This window comes from Mycteria americana, chromosome 2, assembly GCF_035582795.1.
Source record: "Mycteria americana isolate JAX WOST 10 ecotype Jacksonville Zoo and Gardens chromosome 2, USCA_MyAme_1.0, whole genome shotgun sequence".
Taxonomy (NCBI): Eukaryota; Metazoa; Chordata; class Aves; order Ciconiiformes; family Ciconiidae; genus Mycteria; species Mycteria americana.
Window position 1 is genome coordinate 16,825,422 of NC_134366.1, and position 27,540 is coordinate 16,852,961.

Below are 27,540 nucleotides of genomic sequence, written 5' to 3' on the forward strand. Positions count from 1 at the left end.
CTGGCAGAATATGGGTAGCTAGTGGGTGTGGAGTAGTGACTGCATTCTGCAACAGAGGAGATTTTTTGGTCTCCTTTTAGAATCTAGGAGGTCCTTTCCTCTTAATATTTCTTGAATGAGCTATTGGGACATGTCTTCCAGCTGTAGCTATGTAGTTTCGCTGCCTTATGGTCTTGACTTCTTCAGGAGTTTAAATAGAGTATGCTTCTATCTCAGCTACCGTAGTTAGTCTGGTATATTAATTCAGCCTTCTAGAAGAGTTAAATTTATGCTGAAACCCTCAGCTGTAGTAACTGAAGGCTAGATAAGTATCCCATAACTTAGTAGGAAATCATGTGGCTTTTGGTAGTAATCAGTCCCAATAAGATTTTGCAGAAAGATGCTTATAGGAGTCCTGAGGGGGGGGGAGGGAATTTCTAACTACCATTAAACTTTTTTCCTGTTTTCATCTTTGTGGGGGGTGGGGTATTTGGTAGTAGGAGACTATATAGAAGAATTACTGAGGTAACTGAGGTATGGCACTAAAGTAAAAACTATATGTTAACTTCATGAAGATATATTATTAGTGCCTGTAGTTTCATCTCCAAAGCTAATGTGTTCAGATGAGATTCACCTGACTGAATGTAGACAATCAATCTGAACTTTATAGCTTGTACACCTTTTTGGTTAACAGAGATCCAACAACTGGATTTTTAGGTTGAAATGGGCTGTTTCTTAAATAAGCTTGATGATTTACACCCTCAAAGTATTATGCTCTCCACTGGAGAAATGTTTGCTGGGTGTGATGAATGCTGCCCTTTGTTCAAAGCTGTGCACTGTCCTGACTCAAATTTTTTCAGAAGAAAATATGCAGCTGAATTTTTCCAACTGAACCAGCTTGGTATTTTTCAGCCTTCCCAAAGTTTATTGTATTGCTCTGTCCATTAACAGTTGTATCAATCCAATTGAAAGAATAGTAAGTTGGCAGGGAGTAGAAATAAGTTTTTGGAAGAGGTTGGAATTGTTTACACTTTCACCAGTGATATGTAGAAATTTTATTTAAAAGCCTTTAATTCTTGTCTTAAAAAAAAGTTTCAGAGCTTTTTGCTCTTTCTATGTAGAGCAAAGACCATTAAGAACACAGTCTGCGTCAACGTGGAGCTCACTGCAGAACAATGGAAGAAAAAGTATGAGAAGGAAAAAGAGAAAAACAAGACTCTGCGTAACACCATACAGTGGCTAGAAAATGAACTCAACAGATGGCGGAATGGTGAGAAGCAATTATATTTTTGTTCTGCAAACTTTAGGCAAGACAATAGACACTGAATTAGTATTCAGGATACCAAAAATAACTAAGAACACTATGCAAGAGAGTAGTAGGAATATTAAAGCTAGGATAATAAGTTCACATGGGGACTTCATATTTTTCACTATATTACAACTGGAACAACTTCTGATAATCACATAATGGCAAAAATGTCTGGAAGTATATTGGTATTAGGTTCTTCAACACTCAGTTTACTACAGAACTAGTTACATACATTCTAAAAATTTTATTTTGGGGGAGAAAAAAATGATATTAATTGTAAATGCAGAAACTGAGTAAAATTTCCTGTGACTTGGTTTTCTAATTCAAATCAATATCACAAGATCTTATCTTTGTTTAAAACTCAAGCATGTTAATAGGCAAAAAAAGACACAAAATCCAAAATTGCTGACAGTACAGAATGTGTGCCTATCTTTTCTTCCTGAATAATTGACTTCTTACCTGTTGAAGTGTCTGGCAAAATGCAAGTTAAATATGAAGCCTTAAATTCAGGAAAGGAGGAACATAGGTCATACTTACAGATGTATTCTGGAGTTCAGCAGCTACAGAAGATGATTCTGCAATCTTGTAGATAACTGCACCACATCCTGGTGTAAATCTGAGAAAAATTAAGTAAGCTCATTTAAGTAAGTTTAGTGGGATGTGACTTTTTTTTTAAAATGTTTTATAGAGATGGTATGAGGCCACACCTGAAATGTTAAGTACAGTTCTTCCAGAATATTGACACAAGATATTGGAGTGTTTGAAAGAGCCCATACCATCCAGGGACTGCATAAAATGTTTTGTAATAAGGTGCTAAGGAATTTAGTTTAGTTTACCAGCGAAGTGCCTTGATTAGCGTGTGTGGTATTTTTCTGTGCGAAGTTAGTAAAGTGTTCTCATCAGAAAGGGCTTAATGAACATAAAAGGATAAAAGTGTAACTGAACAAATATTTTAAATTAGAAGCAAAGCAATTTTAAAAGTAAATATGGCTACCTAGCAAAACAGACTGCCAAGGGGAAAGAAAGGATTTTCTGTCTTCAGGGCAAGTTAGGTGCCTTTCTAGAAGATACAGTTTGATGTGAGATTTGGAGCTCATATCAGAGTAACTGGGTGAAATATAAAGTTCTGTGGTAAGCAGGAGATAGTTTGGGTGATCGAGTGGTAAGTTTTTTTACCATGTAATCATGTGAACTTGATCGCTTATTAACTGTGGAGCAGTACTGTTACTAGGGAGTATATAATACTTCTCAAGGCTAAGTTTGTGCAAGATACATCATGGCTGACTGTACTAAAACTGAGTGTATTCTTTTCTTTAAGGGGAGACTGTACCAGTTGATGAACAGTTTGACAAGGAGAAGGCCAACTTAGAAGCTTTTGCAGTGGACAAGGATATTACTGTTATTAATGATAAACCAGCTACCACAATTGGAGTAACTGGCAACTTCACTGATGCTGAGAGAAGAAAATGTGAGGAAGAAATTGCCAAACTATACAAACAACTGGATGACAAGGTATACCATTCTTATTTAATGTAAGACCTCTTGGAAATGTATCTTTAACTATATTATGTAAAACTCAATTTGCCAGTCTTCATTTGTTAGTACAGATTGCTTAAATACTTCCTGGGAGTGCCTACTCTAATTCTGGAGCTCTGATTAAGAGAAATCAAAATTGCCTTATCTGGTGCTAAGTGAGCATCCTTGCTTAGTTGCTCTCCCTCCTTTGCTGAAACTACTAAAAAATGTCCTGAAAATGAAAGTATCAGTACATACAAAACAAGATAAAAATGAAAGTTAGGAAGAAAAAGTTAATGAGAATCTTGAATGGTATTTCTACTTTCTGGGTGTAGAACATTCCTAGCTGATTGTTTGGAATAATACTGTACCAGAAGAAGGAAAATAATGAGAAAGCAGGAAAATGAGTAATTTGAAGACAGCAGTGTTTTTACTTCCATGTTATGCATTTTTTTATTTGAGCATAACTTTAAATTTAAGCAGTAGTACTACATTTGGAGAGAGAAAAAAATCTTTTAATTAAATTTTAATTGTTTCTTGGAAGTTAGAACAACATGGAGAAGACTTGCAAAAGTACATGTATAAGAGTTTTGTCTTTGAAGCATTGTGTTTTACACGTACATGCCAGGTTAAGAGCTTTATGAATCAGCCAGTGAAATCCAAAGGATTATTTTTTACTTTTATTGCTTTCAGTTGTATAATTGTCTCAGAATATGGAAAAGTTAGATGTCTAACATCTACTATCTCTTAGATTATTTTTCCTGAGTGGTATTTGTCAGTTTATTGAACACAGTCTTACTTTACTGCAGGATGAAGAAATTAATCAGCAGAGCCAACTAGTAGAAAAACTGAAAACACAAATGTTGGATCAGGAAGAGGTGAGTTTCACTCTTGCATCTTTATTCTGTTTTTTGTTTGTCCTTCCTTTAAAGTTATCAGAGACGTTCTGAATAGGTCACAGTTTATGACCAGGGAGTAGAATGTCAGCTTACTACTGTACAATAGTTCTCTTTTATTCCTTATCTAAATGCTCTGCCTATTCATTCCCCCCACTTACATTGTGCTAATGGCTAAACTTAAATCAGTTTACTTGAACCTTAAGTATCCATGAAGATTGAAGGAATTGAAATATTTTATACAAAGACATCAGCAGTTGTTTTCCCCATGCAAAGTTAGCAGTTTGTCAAAACTGAAGATACCTTGATTTACTGTAAGAAATCTGTTTTAAGGTTTACTTTTGGTCAGTTGCTATGCAGAGAGAGAGAAGGGGGAGGAGGGAAACGTAATGGCCTGTAATGAAAAAGGGAAGTACTTGCCAGAATACTTCATCATACTTGCTAGAATATGCAAATTATTTGTATGCACATGTTGCCAGCGATGTAACTTAATTAAATGGGGAAAATACCTAGTAATACTGAAATTGTTAATTTCATTTAGCCAAGATATTAGAGAAAATAATTCTATATAGTGCAAAGATTAAAAAAAAAAAAATCTTTGTGTACATGACAAGAAAAAAATGGCTTGAGGACTCAGGAAGTTAGAGCTACTGTTTAATCTTACTTAAATAAATAAATCTGCCTCTTTAGCAACTGTTCACTTTGTCTAGTTATTCTTCAGCAGCTAAAAGTGTTAAAATGCTGGAAGTTCAGTCCCTAGCCTGTTGAGAATTTCAGACCATGAGTAGTGTTCAGTGGCTTTTTTGAGAAGTTGCAATATTCCATGTGCATTTCCAGTTGCTGTCCTTATGTGTCTTGATTTGTAATCACTTCCATTTTGAAAATACTTCAAAGGCTAAAGAACTATGGATATAGATGATAATTTTAATTGTTCATTATACTCTCACTGTACCTGTCCTCAGCATCCTTATTGCATGATGCTAGACACTAAAAATGTAGATACAAGCTATTGTAGTAGCTAACAGCTTTAATAAGATTGAACTTATACATGGAATTTTCTTGATGATTATTTGTTGTTGTAATTTTAAATAAATCTCTATCAATGTTGCAGCTTCTAGCATCAACCAGACGGGACCAAGACAACCTGCAAGCAGAGTTGAATCGCCTTCAGGCTGAAAATGATGCCTCTAAAGAGGAAGTGAAAGAGGTGCTACAAGCCCTTGAAGAATTAGCTGTCAATTATGATCAGAAGTCTCAGGAAGTAGAAGATAAGGCAAAGGAATACGAACTGCTTAGTGATGAACTCAATCAAAAATCGGTATGAAATTGGGATAAGAAATTACTGACAGTCTTCAATGTAACTTTCCTTGCTTTACCTGTATTTCTTGCTTGAAGTCATTTAAAGGTTTTTTCACAAGGCAAAACAGGAGCTTAAGTCTAAAACTTTAATTTTAGCAAAGGATGATTTTCTAAAACCAGTAAGCTTCAGAAAAATGCACAGTGAATATTGACCTTGATAGCTCTCATCTTTTTAGTACCTGTGGCATTTTACTACCTAAAGAGTATTCAGAGAAATCCTAGATATCAGAATTGAACATTTTCATTACGTGCTGGTGATCTGACTCAGTTTTGTTTGTCTTTCTGGTGCAGTTGGGGTAATCTTCACTTAAGAATCTGCTCCTTCCAATCTTGAAATTGCACTGAGCATGCTATAGCCTTTCTTGAAAAGAATGTGTATTTGCATGCTGTATTTATGTCATGTAGAATATAACTTATCTTGGTGCCTTCAAAAATAGGCAGTTGATTTTACTTTCTGAAAGGAGTAGTCCTGAACATTGAGGACATATTCCAGATCACCCTGGCTAAAGTACAGATGCAGAATCAGTTCCACAGGATGAATACCATATGCCTCCTCACATACCTGCATAGTTTCTGAACTGACTGACAGTTTTGGTAGCCAATTATTTGGCAGACTTCAATCAGTTTTAAATAGTTAATACTCTACTCACTGTCCTTAAATTCTAAGTACTGGAAAGGATCAGCTTGTTTGCTGGCATTGCAGACAGAATATGTGATGGTGCAAGTCTCATTCTTCTCTGTTCTTGAAGATGAAAATTGAGTGGGTCTGGGTCTTCTAGTGAATGTGGCTTTCAATTTTCAGTTAGTAAGATTTGACTAGATAGAACACTGGCATCAAAATTGTTGTTCACAAGATCATGAAATCTCTCTTTAAACTTCTAAGTATTCTGGGCTGAGTAATCCTTATTGGTAACTTACATCACTTTAAGGTTGGCTGAAAGTCAGATGATGTCTGGTCTTCCTATTATGAGCCGTATTTAAAATTTGGTGGAATAGGCTAGCTGTATGTGTGTATGATTCTGAAGTATGTGGTTTGGGTTTTTGTTTGTTTGCTTTGTTGTTGTTTTTAATTAGTTTATAGATAATCAAGTTATTCTAGATATTATAACTAACATCCATTGAGTGTCATGAATAACTCAATCCATGAGAAAGCAACAACTGTTCTGAGATGTAGTAAAATTAAGACATTTCAGTGTTCTCAGTCTGTCACAGCTAACCCATGCAGTAACCATCCTTTGGCATCACTGGCTGAAACTTTCCTGCTGTAAAACTTCTGGCAGAACTGGAGAACAAAGAGCAGACAACTTCTGAGTATGCAAGCTGCTGAGCTGCAGCCATTACAAGCACAGCAGCTCAAACTAGCTGAAAAACTGCTCTAGAGTAAGTGTAGTACTTATGAACTCCCAGAATTGGGTGCCATTTTTTGATTTGCAAGTAGGAAAGCGTTAAGAGCTCTGCAGGTAAAAATGAAATTAATTTTCCTTTACCAAAATAGGGTGAAAAGTGTTTGATTTGTTGTCCATGCATCTTTTCCCTATAAATGCAATCCTCTGCAATATTTAACCATATATAACTCTGCTGTTTAACAACGTTGACATGAATTTTGTTGCAGAGTTGTAAGATAGTCTTTTGTGAGCTGAAGGCCTCTGTCCCCAGTACTCTACATTTCTTTCAGAAGAAATACTGTCACTCTAGGACTTCTAAATTATTACTATATGATGTATTCACATAGGTTGATACCAGTCTGGTTTTAGACATAAAAATGGGACATTTCAGTAGGCAACCACGTGTTGCTGTATTTAAATAAATAATATGAAACTAGTTCTAAAAACAAGAGTGTGTTTTGTTTATTACAGTGTAAATTCTTTTACCGTAGGTCACTCTAGCCAGTATAGATGCAGAGCTTCAGAAACTTAAAGAAATGACCAACCATCAGAAGAAACGAGCGACGGAGATGATGGCTTCCTTACTAAAAGATCTTGCAGAGATAGGAATTGCGGTAGGAAATAATGATGTCAAGGTAAGAATTAGTCCGTGCAATTTTCAATGCCATTTATTATGCACATACGTTGTGGATAGGTGGGGGTCAGTTTTCTTAGTATGGTGAAAATAACCACCATAGGAAGCCTCATATATATTAATAATTTGGGCATAAGCTTATTCCTTGCTTATGCTGTGACTTACCAGGTCCCAAATAGAATTTGATTATGCCAAGACAATGAAGAACAGGTATGATTTTTTTTTTTTTTCTGAAGTAGTGTTTTCATTCATGCTGTTAAACTGCCATATGAAATGGTCATAATCAACAGCATTGTCTTGGGAAATCTAATGCTGACCTACAGTGGCAATCAAGATGTTACTTACCAAAAATGGAATGAGGAACTGAAATAAAAGATAAGTCTAGAAGATCACTGTAGGACAAGAATGTAAGCAGTGTTAGAAATCTATAGTGAACTGTATTTCCCTCTTCAAGGCTCATTACCTTTGTGCAAACTTCTAAATAATCAGTCAGAAAACTTAATAGTTACATTTTGGTGTGTAAATGCTCTGATTATCAGTCGAGGCGGGGGATGTGTGTTGGGCACTAAGTTGCTCTAGCTCATCTTTAATTCTGTTTCGTTATCTGAGCTTTCTAAATGTGTCATTCCACACTTTTCAGCAGCCAGAGGGAACTGGCATGATAGATGAGGAATTCACAGTTGCAAGACTGTACATTAGTAAAATGAAATCAGAAGTAAAAACAATGGTGAAACGTTGCAAACAGTTAGAAGGCACACAAGCAGAAAGCAATAAGAAAATGGAAGAAAACGAAAAGGAGTTGGCTGCCTGTCAGCTCCGTATCTCACAGGTAAATATTTCTTTACACTGTACTTCTTAAATGTTCTTTTTAATTCGTTAACCTGCTGAGGCGGGGGGAAAAGTTGCAATTTCTTCTTGACACCTAAAAAAAGTTGCAGTTTCTTCTTGACACCTTCTCGATCACATTGTGATCAAACAGCCACAAGACTCAGCTGTACCCTCAATACTCTTCAGTTTGGATGCTTCTGAGTAATTGTGTGACAGAATGTCAGAATTTCTGCAATATGTCTGTAGCCCGACAATACTTTTGTAGCATTTGTATTAAATGCTAGGGTCCATATGTTCTCCATGACAGGATCCTTTACAAATACACGTCTTACAGAAGCAGTGGCTAGTGAGCACTCTGTCTACTAATGCAGCAAGCTGGAAGTGGGAGAGGTAGCAATAGCACAGTAAGATTACGGTAGGCTTGCACAGCAGGTTAAATTTAATTCTAGTGTGAGGAAGGCCATTTTAATGCAATTGTTAGCAAATATCGGTACAGAAAATATCAGTGACTTCTAAAACTCTGAGATTTGTGATCTACATATGCAATTTAATTTTTCTATATTTTGTTTTACATACAGATGGTCATCTTTTTTTAAATCAGGAGATTCATATTTCAGTGCAGTCTTCTAAATACAGTGGGACTCTTGCCTCTGATAGTATTTAACATTCAAAACATCTCTTCTCCCAGCCAAAAATGTATTTCGTTCCAATCCAGAATAAATACATTGTCTTAGAGGCTACATTACAGATCTACTTGAGTAGTCATATTCTTCTTAGAGTTTAGTTGGCACAATTTTTGTTTTGAGATCAGGTTACTTGTTTAAAAATAAGTATAAATTGTTTATGCAGATGTAATTCTGTGATACCTAGTTCCCAAAGTAAATTAATCTTTCCATTCTACAAGCACGAAGCCAAGATCAAGTCATTGACTGAATATCTTCAGAATGTGGAACAGAAAAAAAGGCAACTGGAAGAGTCTGTGGATTCCCTTAATGAAGAATTAGTTCAACTCCGAGCACAGGGTAGGAATTGCCTCTCTACACCCCACCCACCACCACCATTTTAAGTGTATAGTGATAAATAGGAAATTGTTCTGTTCTATTTAGATTGAAGGGCAGAGCTATAGAACGGCTTTTTGCTACTGAACATGTAGAATTAGTTGATGGGAAAGCATGTTTACTGCTTGAAAGAACTGCTATGGATAGGATTAAATTAAAGATGTTACTGATTTAATTGATCTTTGTGGTGAGAGGGGACGTTTTCCAAGGTTTAAGGTGTCGGGGAAGGAAGGGGGAATTAACACTATTTTCTCTGTGATCGCCTAGTTACCTGACTGGAATGTGTTTTCTTTTCTTTCCTCTACCCCTACTAGAAAAAGTCCATGAGATGGAGAAAGAGCACTTAAATAAGGTTCAAACTGCAAATGAAGTCAAGGTAAGTTAATTTCATTGTGGGTTTTTTTTGTTGTGTTGTTTTGTTTTGTTGGTTGGTTTGTTTTTTTTAAAAACAAAGTGAGGTATGGCAACTTCTTAAAGCATATAATACATGCTGTTTTTTCTAATAGCAAGCTGTGGAACAGCAAATTCAGAGTCATCGTGAGACGCACCAGAAACAAATCAGTAGCCTAAGGGATGAAGTTGATGCAAAAGAGAAACTTATCACTGAACTACAAGAGTAAGTAATTGTCATTATTTTGTTAGTGCCAAATGTCTCTGGACTGTGTGAGTACAGAAGCACAGTATGGTGGGAGGGAAGTGGCAAGGTTTCCTCAAGCAGTGTCTTTCTAACTTGTGTTGCTTTACTGAACGTCGTGTCTGACAGGTTCAGTTGATGTAATATTTACTTTCTGTGTTCAGCCAAAACCAGAAGATGATGCTTGAACAGGAACGTCTTAGAGTTGAGCATGAGAAGTTGAAAGCAACTGATCAGGAAAAAAGCAGAAAACTGCATGAACTTACGTAAGTGATAATTGCGCATAAAACAAATGCATGTGGGAACACTTACATTTTAAAAACTAGCGACTTAATATGATGAAGTGGCTCTCACTGTATGATATGCTTATTAAAGAGATAGGCTCCAGAGCCTTCTTGAACTTAACTTCTTAAAAACCTTTGCACTGCCTTAATATTTAAAATTGGAAGTAAAATGATGAAAGATTGGAAGGCCACAACTTTTTCTTTGTTAATATGCTATAGGTTGGAGTAATTAACTTTTTCAATTTGCAGCTAACTATTGCATACTATTGCATTTTCCGTTGTGTGTCTTAAATGTGCATGGCAAATGACAGACCAGAAAAAAAGCAGATTATTCGCTTTTTTTTTTTACTTAGAATTATGTAAGATGCCTGGAACTACTTTTCCAGTGAGGTCTGGAAAATGGATAGGATGCTGACAAGTTCTTTAGAATATTTTATTACCTCAAATCTTTAGTCATTTAGCTGTGAACTAGTAGTGGAACTGGCCAAGTGAGAAGAAATTTCAAGAGGAAAAGAAACTTTTTGGCTACTTAATAGGAATGCTTCATTTTCATGCAGTCCCTGGCCTTCCTATTCCAACCTGGAGTCATAAAAGGAAAAGTCCAAATTCCTTTCCTGTATCTTGTCATCTTAGTAATTGCACTGCCTTATAATTCTGAGAGATAACATTAGCAGTGCAGTGAATGCTTTCATGTTAAATAGGAAGACAGAAGCTCTGTAAAGTGATAATCATTATAGTATATTCCTGTAAACTGAGATTGTTGTTTATGATGCTACCTTTGGCAAATGTGTTGGGGGTGAGGTGGTAGGACAAAACAAAGAAAAAAATCTTTAATCTGTCACGTGATACTTGTCGTCTCAGCTAGTCAGAGCTAAGAACATTTGTAGGATAAGATCTCCCCAAGTATTCATCCCGAACCTGACTCTGAGAATCTTTCTTTAGGGACATGGTTTAGTGGTGGACTTCGGCAGTGCTAGGTTAACGGCTGGACTTGATGCTCTTAAAGGTCTTTTCCAACCCAAACAATTTCTATGATTCTATTCTAGAAACTTTTAATTTATGCATCTGAATGTACTTGTTTGTATTTCTTCAGTATTAAAAGTACTTCCCTCTTTTCCTCCCTGCAACTCCCCTGCTCCCACCCCACCCCATATGGATTTCTGAGAGTGGTGTCATCTGTTGGTTACATCCTTAACTGAGGACTTCAACTGAAAAACATTTTTCATTTGTACCATATAGTGTTTATCACTCCTAAAACATTAAAATTCCCAATTTTGCTCAGATGTTTCAGTATGAATTTATTCTCTTTTAGGGTTATGCAGGACAGACGGGAACAAGCGAGACAAGATTTAAAGGGTTTGGAAGAGACTGTGGTAAGATAGTCAGAATATGTTCCAAAGCACATGTCAATACTTGCCTGCCTGCCTTCCCCCCCACCCCACCCCCCGAGTTATTTTAAAAATTTTTTTTTTTTTTTTTTTTTTTAGTTTTTAATTCCTTGTCATTAACTGTAGGCAAAAGAACTTCAGACTCTTCACAATCTTCGGAAGCTGTTTGTTCAAGATCTGGCTACTAGAGTGAAAAAGGTAATGTGGTGCTGTAGTGAAACTTGGTGTTTCTGAGAATGCTACATAAATTTCAGTTTAGAACTAAATTAGGAATTGATCTTTATATGGTATAATTTTTCTGGCTTGATCTTAATATGCAAGTTCAGATTTGTACTCAGCTTCCTCTCTCCCTCCCCATGCCTTTGTTACTGCAGAGTGCTGAGATTGACTCGGATGATACAGGAGGCAGTGCTGCACAGAAACAAAAGATTTCCTTCCTTGAGAATAATCTTGAACAGCTTACAAAGGTTCACAAGCAGGTACAATGAGGCTTAATTTCAAGTTTTAATTAAAAACATACTACTTAAGGTGCATTATTATAGAAGTGACTGAATGCATATTGGTCATAAAGTACCTGTTTTTTTAATTAAATACTTCTACATCTTGAGTGTGTCTCTTGATATAAAACAATAGACTAAAGTTTTCCTATAAAGTAAATTAATAGCTATTTTAAGTGCATGTGGGTATGTAACAAAGTAGCTGCATTTAAACTGAAGAACATCCAAGTTAGTGTTTAGAGTTAGTATATCAGTCTGGGGGATGCTTGCCTGTCTTTCTCTGACTGAAAAAGAATGTAGACTTTAAGTGCCTATGTTGGGTAGCATGTTCTTCCACAGTAACTGTTTTTCAAGTGACAATCTTACTGATGAACTATTAGATTTCCTAAAAGCTTAAGCAAAGATAATATAGTAGCCCTACTGCTTTGCCTGTTTAGGGGCGGGAGGGTGTTTGGTTGGCTCTCCCCATGAAGAGAGATACCAAGAAAATAATCAATTCTGGTTTTGTAGCTGGTACGTGATAATGCAGATCTTCGCTGTGAACTTCCTAAACTGGAGAAGCGACTCAGAGCTACAGCTGAAAGAGTTAAAGCTTTGGAGTCTGCACTGAAGGAAGCCAAAGAGAACGCTTCTCGTGATCGCAAACGGTATCAGCAAGAAGTAGATCGTATAAAGGAAGCTGTAAGATCCAAGAATATGGCTAGAAGAGGACATTCTGCGCAAATTGGTTAGTAAAGAATCCCTTGCCCCCTAAAGCTTCATCTGTCTCCTGATTTTTTTGATCTTTGTGCATGTATGCATCTTTCAAGTCTAGTTGCAACTGCATGTGTGAACATGGTGTATTTTCTACCATGAGTTATGTTTTGCTTAATAGACTGTAAGTGTGTGGCTGGTGGTGTATGGTTGGTTGGGATTTTTTCAAATTTATTTACTTTAAATTGGATCTCTTCCTGGTAGCTGGATTTTTGTACGTGCTGGGAAAGGCTTACCAACCTAGAATTCTAGCCTGAATGTGTGTTCCATTTGCTAGAACAAAACGATACACTGAATGTGAGTCTTAAGTCTTTAACGTGATTCCATAAGAATTTCTAAGACTAAGTAGGTATTCCAAAGTAAGGAGATTAAGCCATCACCTTAAACAACAACAAAATTGTCTTGCTGTCTCTTGCTCTTGTGGGAGAGAGGCAGACAGAAACCCACATCTAACATCCTAAGATCCCCAATTGCCTTTTAATTTTTTTGTTCCAAAATGTATAGTACTCCGTAGCCTTCCCTAGGGGAAAAGAATAGAAAACCCAGAAATCTGTAGTAATGTTTCTTACTGTGTGGTGGGAAGGCAGTCATATTCCCTTGGTCCTTGTTGTGGTTTAGCCCCAGTTGGCAATTAAGTACCACACAGCTGCTCGCTCACCTCCTCCCCCCCCCCCCCCCAGTGGGATGGGGAAGAGAATCGGAAGAGCAAAAGTAAGAAAACTCGTGGGCTGAGATAAGAACAGTTTAATAATTGGAACAAATAATAATAATAAATTGTAATGAGAAGGAAAACAACGAGAGAGAGAGAGAGGAACAAAACCCAAGGGGAAAAAAAACAGTGATACAACTGCTCACCACCCACCGACCGATGCCCAGCCAGTCCCTGAGCAGCGACCGCTACCCCCTGGCCAACTCCCCCCGGTTTATATACTGAGCCTGATGTCATATGGTATGGAATAGCCCTTTGGCCAGTTTGGGTCAACTATCCTGGCTGTGCCCCCTCCCAGCTTCTTGTGCACCTGGCAGAGCAGGGGAAGCTGAAAAGTCCTTGACCAGTGTAAACACCACTTAGCAACAGCCAAAACATCAGTGTGTTATCAATATTATTCTCATACTAAAATCCAAAACGCAGCACTATACCAGCTACTAGGAAGAAAATTAACTCTATCCCAGCTGAAACCAGGACAGTCCTCCACCTGCCATTATGCTGGTAAGTGTTGAGGACCAAGAGGGTGTGTGACCTGTGGAGGACTTAACTGTGCCTATTACATTATTGTTGTAGAATTGACTACGTGTTCCAGCCTTTTTGTTGTCCTGTGTCGGGACTTCAGTAATCGGTACACTTCTCTTAAATGTTAATGCAACTGAAACGGGCATTGCAGTTAAACTTCGCTCATATTCTGTAGGTCTGCAAAGAGCTGTTGCAGAATAAAGTTGTAATTTTTTGTTTGGTTGCTTCAAGTGGCGGCTTGAAGACAGGTCCTTTCCTGTCTTATCTTTCTCTCAAGTGATCTCCAAGAAGACAGACAGAATTCCCCAGTGAGCTTACCACAAGTATAAAGCCTCTTCTACTTAAGTGCCTAGTTGAACTAGGCATGTCTTACTGGAGATCAGCTTCCTATAAGGCAGAAATTGAGAAGTGTTTCTCTGATGCAGTTGCTGCCTGTATATCCACTCTTACCTGCTGAAACTGTAAATGCTTCTGTTTAATGTTACACAACTTTGTAAAGTCATACTGTTGTGCATGTCCTGTTAAGAGCTAGTGCAAAATGAATTGAAAATATAGTTTGTTTATCAAAGTGTATGCAGCTTGTGAATTAGCTGTCAAAAGTACTGTTTTTGAATTCAGTAATAGAGCAAGTTTTATTTTTGTATAGTGGTAAGAAGTTGATGAAGCAGTGGAGTACCTGTGGAGTAATCGGTATGCAGAACCACTTGCAGAGCAGAGTAACTAGTGGCTTATCAATCTAGATGTGGGAAATACAGCAGGGTATAATGATTCCTTACAGGAACATAGCCCTCATGAAACTTTGTCTAGCAATGTGTCTTATTTGAGTTCTTATTGCCAAGAAATAGGACTCTTACAGGGAAATACATTAGGTGGGGCAGATAATACATGTGAAGATCATCATTATCAAAAGCTTTGCTAGCTTTAATTCTAATAGGGACAATAAAAGCAAAACCTTGTCTGTTTTTCAGGGCTTGTTATAGTTTATACTAATCTGTTAGGTTCTCAGAATACCATCTCCTAAACTTGTTTTCTGAAGTGCATTCAATTTTGATTGTTACATTTGGGGTACTGTAAAATAGAGCACTAGTAAATTTGAATAATCAAAGGTAAAATTGTGCTGTATATATTTGTAAGTCATGTTTCTTTTCGTGCAGCTAAGCCTATCCGTCCTGGCCAGCATCCAGCAGCTTCTCCAACTCATCCAAGTGCAATTCGTGGTGGAGGTGCGTTCACTCAAAACAGCCAGCCAGTTGCACTGCGTGGAGGTGGAGGACGGCAAGACAAAGTGTAAGTTTGTCTTGTAGGATTTTTAAATGTGTGATTAAACTGCTTTGTATTAGTTTTATTACAGTTCATTCTGTGGCATAAAATCACTTGAATAATAAGATGAACTACTTTTTTTTTTTTTACAGAATTTTATAGTTAGAGGAACAATATATGTGTACATCTGACTAATGCTTTTGTTATAAAACTGGTGTTTGTTGTAAAATGGTAGTTCTGGAGTTGTTCTGCTGGAGTAGAACAAAATGTGAAAAGTCAGTTGGAGATTTACTCATTGTTACCAGTCACAGCTAATAGCTACTGTTTGGGAAAGGAGTGGACAGTTTAAATTCTTTTGGCTTGCTAGTATCTTTAAATATGGTTTTCTTCAGAAAACATTCAGTGGTGAAATAAAAAATGACCCTATTCTTATATCGTTTATTGGCTGTTCTTACTACAATTGCACACTGCTTCATGTGTAAGTAATTTGGAAGTATTTAACAGAAAAATTCATGTCTTCATCTGGTAAATTTTAAATGTTAGCCTAGTTAAAATACAGTTACAGTAATTGAAATTAATATGTGCACTTACTCGAAAATATCTCTAATCTCCTAAGTAATTATATGTAGTCTGGTACTTAATATGCTTAAGTTGTTCACAGAATCATGTCTCTTTAACATCTACATTATAGTTGGTCTGTTGGTCACCTAACAGTAATGCTTTGCTGCGTTCTCTGTCATCTTCACTTTTGAGCGTTTGTATAAATGTTTTCTAGGCATTCCCTTAGTTACGGTTATCTGCATATTCAGTTTGAAAATACTCGTAAAACGATTGCATGGTGCTTGAGTCCTGGGTGCTTCTGTTTTGAAGGGCTTCAGAGCAGCTTATGTTAATCTTGTTTCCACTTGTTTCTTTTTATTGGCTGACTGACTTTTCAAAGCTTTCTCTCCAATGTAGAGAAAATCAGACTGTAGTACTAGTTAGTGTACCTGGTTATGTTCAGCAGTGTCTCCTATTTACTAAGAGGTTGAAGTGATATGTACTTTAACCTTGAATAACATTTACCTTGAATGACCAAGGAGCTGGCAATTCATGGATTCTTGATTATGTCGATATGGCGAAATTAATTTTCAGATAGCTACTTGGACTACAAGGCAATCTATCTCAGCTGTCCAATGTAGAGACATTTCAAGGTATGACTGACCCAATTTATTTTAGATGCTTACTTTAGCATGAGTTTGCACATGCTCTGACATTGCCTAGATTTCAAACTGAAGAGAGCCTATTTAGTCTCATACTTCAAGTGTACTTATAATAGTTGATACAATCAGCAATAAATAACTAAATTTTGAGCTTGCATCTTGCTTTGGAGAAGAGCTTTCACTGTTGGTCTTGAGGAATTTAAATAGGAAACTTAGTACTTTTGACTTTTGGACTATTTGTAGCTAAATCATGGAGGAGTGCAAAATTGCTAAGTATTGGCTAGAACTCCTTTTTAACAAACAAAAAAAAAACCCCGCATATGTAATAAATAGGGTTACAGAATCCCTTAAGCAGTTGTAAAGCTTTCATATAATTCTTCTAATGTCGGCATGTTACCTATTGCTGTAGAACCAAGCAGAGTTTAGCACTTAAAGGCAGGAGAGTGGTCGTAATTTATTCCAACTTTGCTATCTTGTTTTTGGAAGAACCTGTCCCTTAATGAAGTAAAGGAACAAAACTTTCTTGAACGTTATTTTACTATTAAATATAAATTTGTTCTGAGTTTGTGAATACTCAGGTAGCCAGTATCATTTTTCTCTATAGTAATGTCTGTTATACTTTTTTTGAGGATTAATACAGATACTAAGCATCTGAACTTCTGGTTAGAGAAGAACTTTTGGTACAGTAGGAACATGATGTACTGTTTTACATTTGGAGACCACCATTTAACAAATTATTCTGGAAACATTAAAGAAATAGAGATGGTAAATTGTTATTTCCCTATGCAAATCAAACTTTTTTTTAGGATGATTAATGCCAAATGATCTCTTCATTCCCATTTCATCTTCCCAAAATGGCAAAGTCAAAACTTTGCAGCAGCTGGTGGGTGGTATCCAGGCAGTTCTTGCTGGCCTGGAAAAGTAGCAACAGTCATGGGAAATGGAGCTGGGTTATAAGTGGTATGTGTTTGTAATGCTTACTCCATTAAGGCAGTCAAGACTGGATACCCAGTCAGTTTATTGTGTTGTAAATGTGGTGGTAACAGACAGCATTGCTTACATGCTTTGCATTACGTAATTTCTTATTCTAAAGCAGATGTTTTATTAGCACTTATCTGAGTGGTCTAAGAATTGGGCTCTTAAAGGCTATGTGAATACAGTCTACTGTAAATGTAAATAACTTGGGTTTTTTGGCTTATGAGGTGCAAGCACTTAACTCTGTTATTTTTCTCATTTACAGTTGCTGAAAAGTAAATGCAGTGTGAGGAGGATTGGAAATCGTGTAGAGGGAGTCATTCCATGACAATAATCTCTCCCTTTGGGGACTGTAGGATTATTTTTTGAAAATGTATAAATTATACCTGGCCTGTACAGCTCTTCCCACTTCTACAGATTCTGCTAACTGATTCCCAAAAAAAACCTAGAGTGCAATTTTGGCGTCTTGAAAAATGACATGTTACTTAAAGTGTAGCTCTGCTCATGACACAGTTTGTCTTTCATGTCTCAAATTTAGTCTGCACTGTGCCAAGCTGAATGTATGTTGAGAAAATCTTAGTTCAAATTTTCTAGCTTAATTTGTGTACATCTTACTGTCTTAGGGAATGTGCGACAGTGTTTAAGTATACTTTCGTTTCTACCACTTCACATAACACTACGTGTCCCACTGAATTAGAACGGCACTCTACATCACAGTTTTCTTTTGGAATGCTACACAGAGCATTGGAACTAAATTTATTTGTACAGTGTAAGAATACTGAAGTGTGCTTACGACAACTGCCATAAGGCACTGCGACTGCTACACCACAGAACTAAAGAGTTCAATATGAACAAGGCTGTTTAACTGTTATCTGATTAAATGCCCATTTATCGGGTAATTTAGAATTAAATATTGTACAGTAATAAGAGTAAACCTAAGTTTACAAAAAAGACTTTGGCAATGGATTATCCCATCTGTCCTGTTCTTGATTCTACACACAGTACAGTCTGGAGTGAAAACATTCTGCTTCATTCTGATGAGCCTGTCTGTCCATTTGTCTGTATCTGTGACGGTTCACTTTTGCTATTTTATAATAGTGAAATGAGCGCAATCTAAAACTTAACTTGATATTCCATTACATACACAGTACTGGAATTTTTGGCTAAAATTTTAACTTTCAATTAAAAAAAAATTTTTCAGCAACTGGCCAATGAATTCAGATACGCTAATAAAGGATACAACTTTTTAAAACTGATGTATCTGGAAATCCCAGAGACACGTGTTTAAAAAAAGTAATAAAATAAATAAAGTGCTACCCTGAATTGTATTTGTAATCCGTTTGTAAGTAGGTATATGAAGCGTCCACAGTAGTAGTTGTTGAATATTTTACTTCTCTTTGCAATAAAGTCCTGTAAAGTGGCTAAGAAAATGAAACAGGGTTTTTTTTGGTTTTGAGCTCCAATACTCCCACTGAGCTGAATCTGGGTTTTAAAATTTTTATAGTATAATTTGCCTAACTTATTCCTAGGGTTTAGCCACTATAATTTTTAGAACAGCCTTCTTCTGGATAGGAATTAGTTACCAGGTCTTTGAGAAAGAAGGAACTTAGTATTACTGAAAGAATTCAGTTAGCTTTCAGACCCAGTACCACTTTGTGTGCTGGCTTGAATTTTTTTGCTGGGTATTCATCAGTTATTGTGGAAACAGTAGAGACTCTATGACTGTTCAGACAGCAAATCACTTTCAACTTTTATATTATAAATAGACAAAATATTTATATTAGGATGGAGTGTAGTCAGATTTTAGACCTTGAACCACTTTTTTCTATATCTGCAGTAGTCTGAATTTTTAATAGTTTGATTTTTAAAGATTGAGTGTATCAGTCGGAAATCTCACTATTGTGGAGTTTTCAGCTTTTAAGACTGTTTTGTTCATTAAGGCTGCCAAACACTCCAAACTTGCAGTTGTTTTAGAGCATGATTAAATACAGCACACTGAGGAAAGAAAAATAAAGGAGCAGCAAACTATTTTGAATGAAATTTCTCATCATGGAAACAGCACTGTCTGTTTTCTTTCTCAATGTTAACTACAGGTTTTCAGACCTTCATTTGTTAATATACAATCATAAAAACAAAAAACCCCACTTTCTTTAAAGTACATTCAAATGAAGCAGGATTTTTTTCTCATGCCTGTGAATGGGGGCTTCATTCCTGTAGGTAATTATCATGGGGTTTGGTGCTGAAAATTGCTGTGTTGAGGAAAAAAAAAAAAAAATTAAATGGTAACTAGCCTGTAGCTCAGTGTACATCACCTTTTTATATTTAAACTTTTTTTTTATTTTAAACCTTTTATGAAGTTTACCAAGAACTGCCTCTTAAAATGTAAAAAAGAAAATTAAAAAAAAAAGAAAAAAAACCAACAACTTTGTTTTCTGGTTTGGCTGTCATAGGTCAGCCAGACAGGATAATTACTGTTTTTTGTAAATTAAAATATTCAGTCTATACGGGGAATGTTCAACGCTGCTGCTTCAACTTGCAGTCTTTGAATGGTTCTTATTTTTATGTTCCTCCAGATCATATTTTTTAAAAGATGGTTTAGGGTAGGAACTTGGTGAAATAATATTTATTTCTGGTGAACAACTAAATTATTTACATAACTTAAATGCTGACTCACTACTGTGTGTAACTCTAAATTTGACATGAGAGGACAAGTCTACCTGTGGAATATGATTTAACTTCAGTACACTTAAGATGCATTAAAACAATTGGTTTGGGGAAGACGCCATATAGTTTTAACTTACCTGCATGCTGTAAATGTATTTGTGTTTAAATAAAGAGAAGAAAAATCTTTGAACTTTGTGCATTTATTCAGTCTCTACACTTGTTTGTTAAATTGTCTCCATATAATATTTTTCACTTGATGGGTTTTATGACCAGTTATCTTTATGTAAATTGTGATCATGTGATGTATCTAACCTCTTATTCCATTGTGTGTTAATATAAGTAAGCTTTCCCCCACACAAATATGAATATTTAAGTCTTAGTCTTCAAAAGACTGTTCATGATAGAAAAAACAAACAAACAAAAAAACCCCAAGCCAAACAAAAGAACAAAAAAAATCCCCCAACAGTTGATGCCTGTGGAAATGTTCAGAAATTGATTACATTCACAGTACATCAGAATTTGAACGCCTTCAATCTGGGATTACTTTGACCTCTCCCAAAAGGCATATGCTCTATGTAGTTCATAAATATGCCAACTTAATATCAATTTTTCATGGCTTCTCTTGGTTGTGTGTGTTTTGTTTTGTTTTTTTTTTAAACATCAACTTCCACCCTATCTATCTTGGATACAATTAAGTAACACGCTTGAAAGAATTCTCCCTTGGCATAGGGCATAGATGTGGGCGTTCTTTCTCTCAAAGGAGAGACTTCTTTTTTTGCTCAAAGTGGCTGCTTTGTTTAAAAAAAAAAAAAAAAATCTCTTCGTATTCAGCTGCTTTTCAAAAACAGACTTGAAAAACAAACCCCAAAACCCTCACCAACAAACCCCTCCTCTCCTTAAGCTATGTCTACATGTAGTTATTTCCTAGCTGTAGTCGGGGGTTAGATATGTAAGATTATTGATACATCTTATTCATCAAGTGATTTCTTTTTGTTTGTTTGTTTTTTTAAAATGGTTGCATTCTAGACTAAGTAGAAGCCAGGTTAGAGACAACTGTACTTTCCTCTTTCCAGGAGCAGAAGGAAATTTAAGAACTAGAGGAGATTGCCTTAATTCAGGCCTACTGGCAGTCGAGGAACTGTAGATTCACTTACGTTCCACCCTGGTTCTTTAAGATGAAACTTTGAAATGAAACAGCATAGAAGCTCATCAAAGTGTTTGGGCACATGATGTGTATTTGATTTAGTTCCTGAGCAACTTAAAGTCCCATTTTAAAGCCTTTTTAAGATGATGATGCATTTTATTTGTTTTGGGAATGCACGAAGCAATGGGTGCCTGCTTGCAGCAGTTCAGCCTGCAGATTACAAATTCTGAAAACTGCCAATTCATCTGTAGCACCTGGTGCCTACCGTATTTTCAGCTTGAGCTGTTAGCTGCTTGTGCTTTATGTACTCCCAGTTAGCCAGTGAAGGAGGGAAGTGAAATGGAGATCTTCTGTTCTGCCAGTCTGACAGAACAAATGGTTGGTTTGGTGCAGACCAAGAGCTCATCTAGCTAAATCCGTCTCCAGAGATGCCAGATCTCTGGGTTGCCCAGAAAATCATCAATGTGATGATTCCTCTCAATAGTCTTCTCTAGATGAGTCACCTCGGGGGCTTTGCTGAGTATGGTGTGAATTGTCTGTGTGGTGATGCTCAAAGCTCTCCTTTTATCCACATGCTTGGACAGTTGTCTTTGGAATCCATGTAAACTTGCCTTGGTTTTGATTGGAAAGGAATTCCAGTGAGTTACCACTTGCTTCATGAACCTCTCTAGTTTTGTGAACTTGGCTTCTGCTGATTTGGTGACCTTTTGTTCTTGTTTCAGAGAGATTAATCCCTTTCCAACATTTCTGTGCCACCTGGACTTTTGTAGACCTTCCTCGCTGTCCCTCCTTTCCTTCTCCCTCCCCCCCCCCCTTCCTTTTTTTTCCCAGTAATCTGTAATGGTTGATTCTGCTTTTTCTGAGTGCTGGTGTGTTTTATGGAGCAATCTAGTTATGTCAGGCTGCAATCATCTGGATAATTTTCTTAGAAAAAAAGATTCAGCTAAATTTATAGAGCTTTGATATATAAATATGTATATATATATATATAAAAGCATAAAGGAGGTCTGCCAGTACAGTTATGTAAAAGAAAAGATCTCAGGAGGAAGAAATTGCATCTGTAAAACTGCTCAATAATGAGCTAATCTGAGACTATAAAATATTTCATAGTGTATCCTATTAATGGAAGATGGCTCAGTCACACTGGTGAAGTGCTCGCATTGGAATAGATCTGTGTGTCTACTAGGGGACGACCGACTCAAACCCTTTTAATTGCAGACAAGGACTAAGGGATGCTCAAAAAGGAAAGTAAATCTCCTTTCACTCTAAAGTTTCTTATGCGCAATGGCATGACCTGAAATTACTTCTGAAATGAAGAAAAAAATACATCTCTGACAAGGAGAAAGTGCAGTTACCTGCACTGATAATCCACAAACTGCCAAGGAATTCATTGACACAACACGTTCGTTCCATTGACTGGCTTGGGGTGGCTTCCCTCTTGAATGGACCAAGAAGTTGTAACACATGAATCTTCTGAACTCCCTGCAGGATTTCATTTTATCTTTAACCAGTGCTTGCTGGGGGGAATGACAAGTGAAGTGGGACTGGGCAGGGAGAGTAATTTGAGCTGCTAACTCCTTTTAGTGTTTCGTTATGAAGTTGAAAGGGCAGAGGGTATTAGTCATCTAGGCTATCCAGTGTTAATGGGGAGAGGAAAAGTTACCTGAAGAAGAAAAATATAATGCAAAAGAAAAGAAGAAAAATACATGCAAATGAGACTATTGTAATAGAGCATATTTGGCCTATTTATGTTTGAAAAGGAAAATAAAAGGCTAATGACTATAAAAAGGGAAAGAAAGGGGTGTTGCATAGCATGGTGTGGCATGTCTGCACCCCAGATACCTTGCAGGTGTATGTTTCAGCAGAATACTCGCTATAGCGTCTGTTGTGCTCTACACGGTGTAGGCATACCGCTATTGCTGATGGATTTGTCAACTGTCTTCTTCACCTAAGTGTTGATACCTCCCTCCAGCAAGTAAGGAGAGCAGCATAACCCACGTTCTCCACATTCCTAAACCCACAAAACTGGGTGTGGAAATGACTCAGAGGTGCCCCAGGAGTGTGTCTCAGAGAGCGCCTTTCACAGCATCTGCTGTGAGTAACAAGTACCTGCAGCCCCTGTCCTGTTCCCAAAGTCAGCTCAAATTATCTCCTGCAGCCGGATACACTTTGCAGCTGATACACCATATTGGAGGTACCTGTGAAGCCACTTGCTGTTCTAGCAGATGCTTGATTTGGCTTTTGTCAGCAGCAGCAGCATTAAAAAGTGTGTTAAAAAGTAAATTAGCTCAGCAAAGTGTAAATGTTGGTGTTATTCTGTCTGCTTATCGTCTCCATCAACACATCAGGTTCTGATCAGCCTGGGAGGTGTTGTGCTGCTATGATAGGTGTTTTACATGATCATTCAGCATCCTATTAACAAGCAGGTATTTGCAGAGTATTTTGTGCAGGTCTTTTCCTGAGGGGGTGTAAATGATTCTTTAAATGCTTTTACTGCAAGAAGTACCCTTCAGCAGAAACCATGACAGATCTTACTCTGCTGCCCAGGAAAGCTCATTTCAACCACAGCTTATGGCGAGGCCTTTCTGGTTTTCGTGTCAGCTGCGCACAGCAGCCTGGTGCCCGTCTGTGGTCTCTTGGGCCCGGTTGCACCGGGGACTGCAGCAGGGTGGGCCCCTTCCTGCTGCTGATGGAAGAGGGAAGCTCCTTTGGGAGAGGGGATCCTCTCATACGGGCTCTCAGAGCTGTGCCTTGTCAGGTTTCCACAGACTAGTGGATTATTTTGCAGACGCAGCACGGCTCCCTTTGCTCATGAGTGATCAGACAGGTCCTGGTCCTGCTGCCGCCAGCCTCAGCCCCCACCACCTTTCCCCTTGAGATGGGAGGGCTTGGGACCCTGGCATGAGTGACTTGTCACTGTGCTGGGGGAAGGAAGAAGCTGCCTGCTTGTCCTGGAAGAAATTTGTATTCCTGCTCCTACAGGTCTCTGTTTTCTTCTCCGTGAGGCCACATGCCACAGGGCCACGTAGCAGGCGAGGAGCCAAAACACAGTTCCTCAAGTGGAAAAAACACAGGCCATGCTGTGGAGTAATAAGAGGTTCAAGTTTGGTGTGTGGCACTTCCTAGGTCTGAAATGCAGCTTACGACAAAACCCAGAGTTTTTCCTCTGTCATTGCTGATGTCTTGCTAGCTGCTCAGGAAAGGACTATTTTGTGAATGAGCCTACGAGACGAGCTACCAAGTGTGAGCTGCACTTGGCATGTCACTACTTGAGGTAGTAAAAACAGCATTGCCCAGCTAGGGTTAAAATTTCAGCAATGCATAGCAGGGTATTAACAACCAGAAACTAACCTACCCCTTGCGAACCCCTTCTGTGGATACTTTATTAACCCGAGACCACACGGATGTGAGAGAGGAAGGAGAGGGATCTTGTGCATTGAGAACCGCTGGTCCAGGGATCCAGTTGCTGAAGCTGACGGATTATCAGATCCCCGCTCTCTCCCTTGGCCCGGGCCCGTTTTCTGCCTTTAAGGTGAAATCCCCATCCGGCCGCCGCGCCCCCGGGCCGCGCTGTGCCCAGCGCCCCTCCGCCGGCCGCCGCCGCTAGGGGGCGCCAGGGGCTCGCGGGGCCCGGCGGCGGGGCCGGCCCGGCCGCGGCGGGAAGGGGCCCGGTGGTTCGTGAAGGGCTGTTTGGTGTTACCTGCAGGCGGTAATCACCGCAAATGGCTGCTCAGAGCGTGTGCGTTTGACAGCCGGGGGCTCTTGTGCATTACTGCTTACCCGCCTGTGTTTCTGTGTCCCTCCCCCCCCCCCAAAAGCTGCGTTTTCTCACACCGACTCGCCAGCAGACAGGCAGCAGCCGGGCCACAGTGCAGCTGTCTTGTCAGAGGGCTGGGGCTTTACTAGCTTCCTCCAAGTTGCCAGATGTTTGTCTTCCTTTAAACGTGTCTATATCTTGTACAGGTCCTTCCCATCCCACAAACCTCTTCCCCATCTCTGATTTCAGATGGGACGCTTCACCAGGTGACAGAAAAACTGTCTTTGGCCTCCTCAGCGCTGGGTACACAAGAATGCTAACTCCTGCCTGCTGGCTCCAGCTTTCCTGAGGTAGCTCAGCAGGCACTTTGCCTTTTCTGTGTATTGTTGGCTCATACAGAGCCTCGTGTCCCCCAGAACCCCGGCATCCTTTGCCGTGGGGCTGCTGCTCAGCCACTTGGTTCCCAGCCCATCCTGATGCATCTACCCACCCGTGAGGAGAAACCCTATGGACTTTCTTCAGGTGTAGTATCACTGCAGACTCCCCTGATGCATGGCCTGTATAAAGTCACTTAAATAAAACCTGCAGAATTCATAGTTATGCTAAATACCCAACTAGCTTTACTGCTGCTGTCATGCAGAACAAGGGCCATTTGTCACAAAGAAATGGGAGTAGGTCCTGTGTGTGTCTTTCTACATCATGATATGTAAAGCGGTGACTGTAAAACTCTTCTATCCCACAGAACTGCATACAATTGAATCTTGACATTAAAATATAGTGAAAAGCTGCATATTATGTTTCTGAATAAGTACCAGAATATTCTCCTGGGAATTTTCCGCTCTTTATTTAAACAATTTTTTTGCAGGAAGATACTTGGAAATGTCACAAAATTTGGTATCTTTATTTGAACTGCAAAATAGTGATATAAGATGCAGAAAGTCAGAGCTGTGCAGTGGGTGAATCATTATCAAATCTACTCATAGGTGAAGCTTTGAGACATTTTTTCTCTCATTTCCAGCTGACTTGTCTCCATTGATCCACAGACACATAAGCAGCACGAGAGAGGTGGGAAGAGTCATTCCTGATGAAAAATGGATTTTTTTCCCCCCACGCTCATTATTGTAGAGGACTGTCAGTTTCCCTTGGCAGCCCGTACAATGGGCTTGCTCTCTAATAAATGCAGATAGCATTAAATTAATGTTTCATTCCCATGGTGACAAACAGTGGCATCCAGTTCCAGCGCGGGATAATTCAGTGACAATATGGCAGCAAACAAGTACCTCGCCTGTTATGGGCTAATCAGAGATGCAAAGTGTTCGAATTGGACTCAAAGCATCCGCGTAGCTTGGAGTGAGTTTATTAACCTGGAGACACACTGGTGAAAATGAGCTGGGAACCGGGAAATGAAAGAATGTGCATAAAAAAAGAGCCAAAGCACATAAAAATAAGCATTAAAGCATGGTCAATTTTAATAAACATTTTCCTTCTACTTTTCATCCAGCTCCAACCAGAACCTGTGCAGGAGCTGTCAGGGGAGGAGAACTGTATCCACGTCTGAGTGCAGGAGCATAAGTATGCGTGGAGAAGAAAAAGAGGATCCTTGGTTCATATGCTTGGTTGATGAAGCTGGTAGAGATTGGGCTGCCAGCCTTGTGAACGGTGGAGTTTGGCTTTGTCATGTTCTTTGGTCAGAGTTTGGCAACCTAGGATAAGGCAAGGCTGTAGAGAACCAGACCCAGAGGTGTTTGGAAACTGTTGCATGAAGGAGCTCCAACAGACAAGAGCAGATGTCCACAGCAGAGAGATTCTACGGGCCATTGAAGCCTGCAGGGTGACCTGAGCCCTACAGCACCCTGCCATGCTGCTGGGAAGGGAGCTGCTGGCCCTTGGGCAAGACCTGGCTCTGAGGCTCCTCTCTCTGCTTCTCTTCTGCTGCTTTTTTCCCCTCCTGCTGGATGTGTAGCCGGTGAGCCTTCATTAGGCCCAACAGTGAATGCATCTTTCTTCTGAATTTATAATATGTATGGGTAGATACTCTAGAGGGAACAAGATACTGAGATCTTGAGACAACTGGCAAAGAAGGAGAGATTTTGCAAGGACAGGGAATTCAGCCTTCATTATTACGACTTGCCCCAGGGTTTTGTTCTGCACATCAGCAGTTCTGCAGGAGGGGAAGGACTGGCGGCAGCCTCTTAGAACAGAGGTCTCCCCTTTCACTTGCGCTCAGCTGTATGTGCTGCATGTTTCTGAAAGGCTATTTTCCTGCATATATTCTCAGTGAGAGCAATGCTTCAGTCAATGCTTTGGATAGAATCTTATGGGTGCTAGTTGCTTTTTTCTTTTCATCAGATTAGTTATTTAAAAGCATCTCATTCGTGTCCCCTAGAATTATAAAGATTCTCATCACACTTGGGTTTTTTATTAATGAAAGCTCTTGGAGCCACATCTGGCATGTTTTATTGATCATAATCTCATGGCTGGAAGCTCATCTTGGTAGCTATAGCAACAGAATTTTTTTTTTCAAATGTCAACATAACTCCACAAAAAGTGGAGTAAGGGGGAGCAGATAATTTAAATTACTGAGCAGCTAATAACTCTTTTTTCTGTAACCAATTCTGAATTTTCTAATTTGATACAGTAAATAATGGATAGGAGCAAAATCTTTTGACAGCTACATCTGCTGTGGAAGCTCATGAAAGAGAATAACATGGATGCACATGGTGTCTCAAGAGTCCTTTTTGCTGGTCGTGCACTGCTCCCGTCCTCCGCTGGGCTGCAGGCATCACGG

At 38.6% G+C, this 27,540-nt stretch overlaps 1 protein-coding gene across 2 annotated transcripts in view; it reads left to right on the plus strand.

Annotated features, from left to right (window-relative positions):
• Nucleotides 1-25,422, plus strand: part of KIF5B (kinesin family member 5B) — a 42,240-nt gene extending 16,818 nt beyond the window's left edge. The window contains exons 11-26 of one of the 2 annotated variants that reach the window (XM_075492512.1): nucleotides 1,101-1,249; nucleotides 2,607-2,800; nucleotides 3,613-3,681; nucleotides 4,811-5,017; nucleotides 6,935-7,078; nucleotides 7,718-7,906; nucleotides 8,810-8,927; nucleotides 9,278-9,339; nucleotides 9,470-9,579; nucleotides 9,762-9,863; nucleotides 11,194-11,254; nucleotides 11,396-11,467; nucleotides 11,644-11,748; nucleotides 12,277-12,493; nucleotides 14,905-15,037; nucleotides 25,002-25,422. In XM_075492512.1, the coding sequence (XP_075348627.1) occupies nucleotides 1,101-1,249; nucleotides 2,607-2,800; nucleotides 3,613-3,681; nucleotides 4,811-5,017; nucleotides 6,935-7,078; nucleotides 7,718-7,906; nucleotides 8,810-8,927; nucleotides 9,278-9,339; nucleotides 9,470-9,579; nucleotides 9,762-9,863; nucleotides 11,194-11,254; nucleotides 11,396-11,467; nucleotides 11,644-11,748; nucleotides 12,277-12,493; nucleotides 14,905-15,037; nucleotides 25,002-25,101 (2,032 nt within the window). In that variant the 3' untranslated portion in view covers nucleotides 25,102-25,422. Of the gene's footprint in view, nucleotides 1-1,100; nucleotides 1,250-2,606; nucleotides 2,801-3,612; nucleotides 3,682-4,810; nucleotides 5,018-6,934; nucleotides 7,079-7,717; nucleotides 7,907-8,809; nucleotides 8,928-9,277; nucleotides 9,340-9,469; nucleotides 9,580-9,761; nucleotides 9,864-11,193; nucleotides 11,255-11,395; nucleotides 11,468-11,643; nucleotides 11,749-12,276; nucleotides 12,494-14,904; nucleotides 15,038-17,452; nucleotides 19,583-25,001 lie in introns of those variants that run through there. The other variant, XM_075492513.1, reaches the window with a different exon arrangement.
• The last annotated feature ends 2,118 nt before the right edge of the window (nucleotides 25,423-27,540 follow it).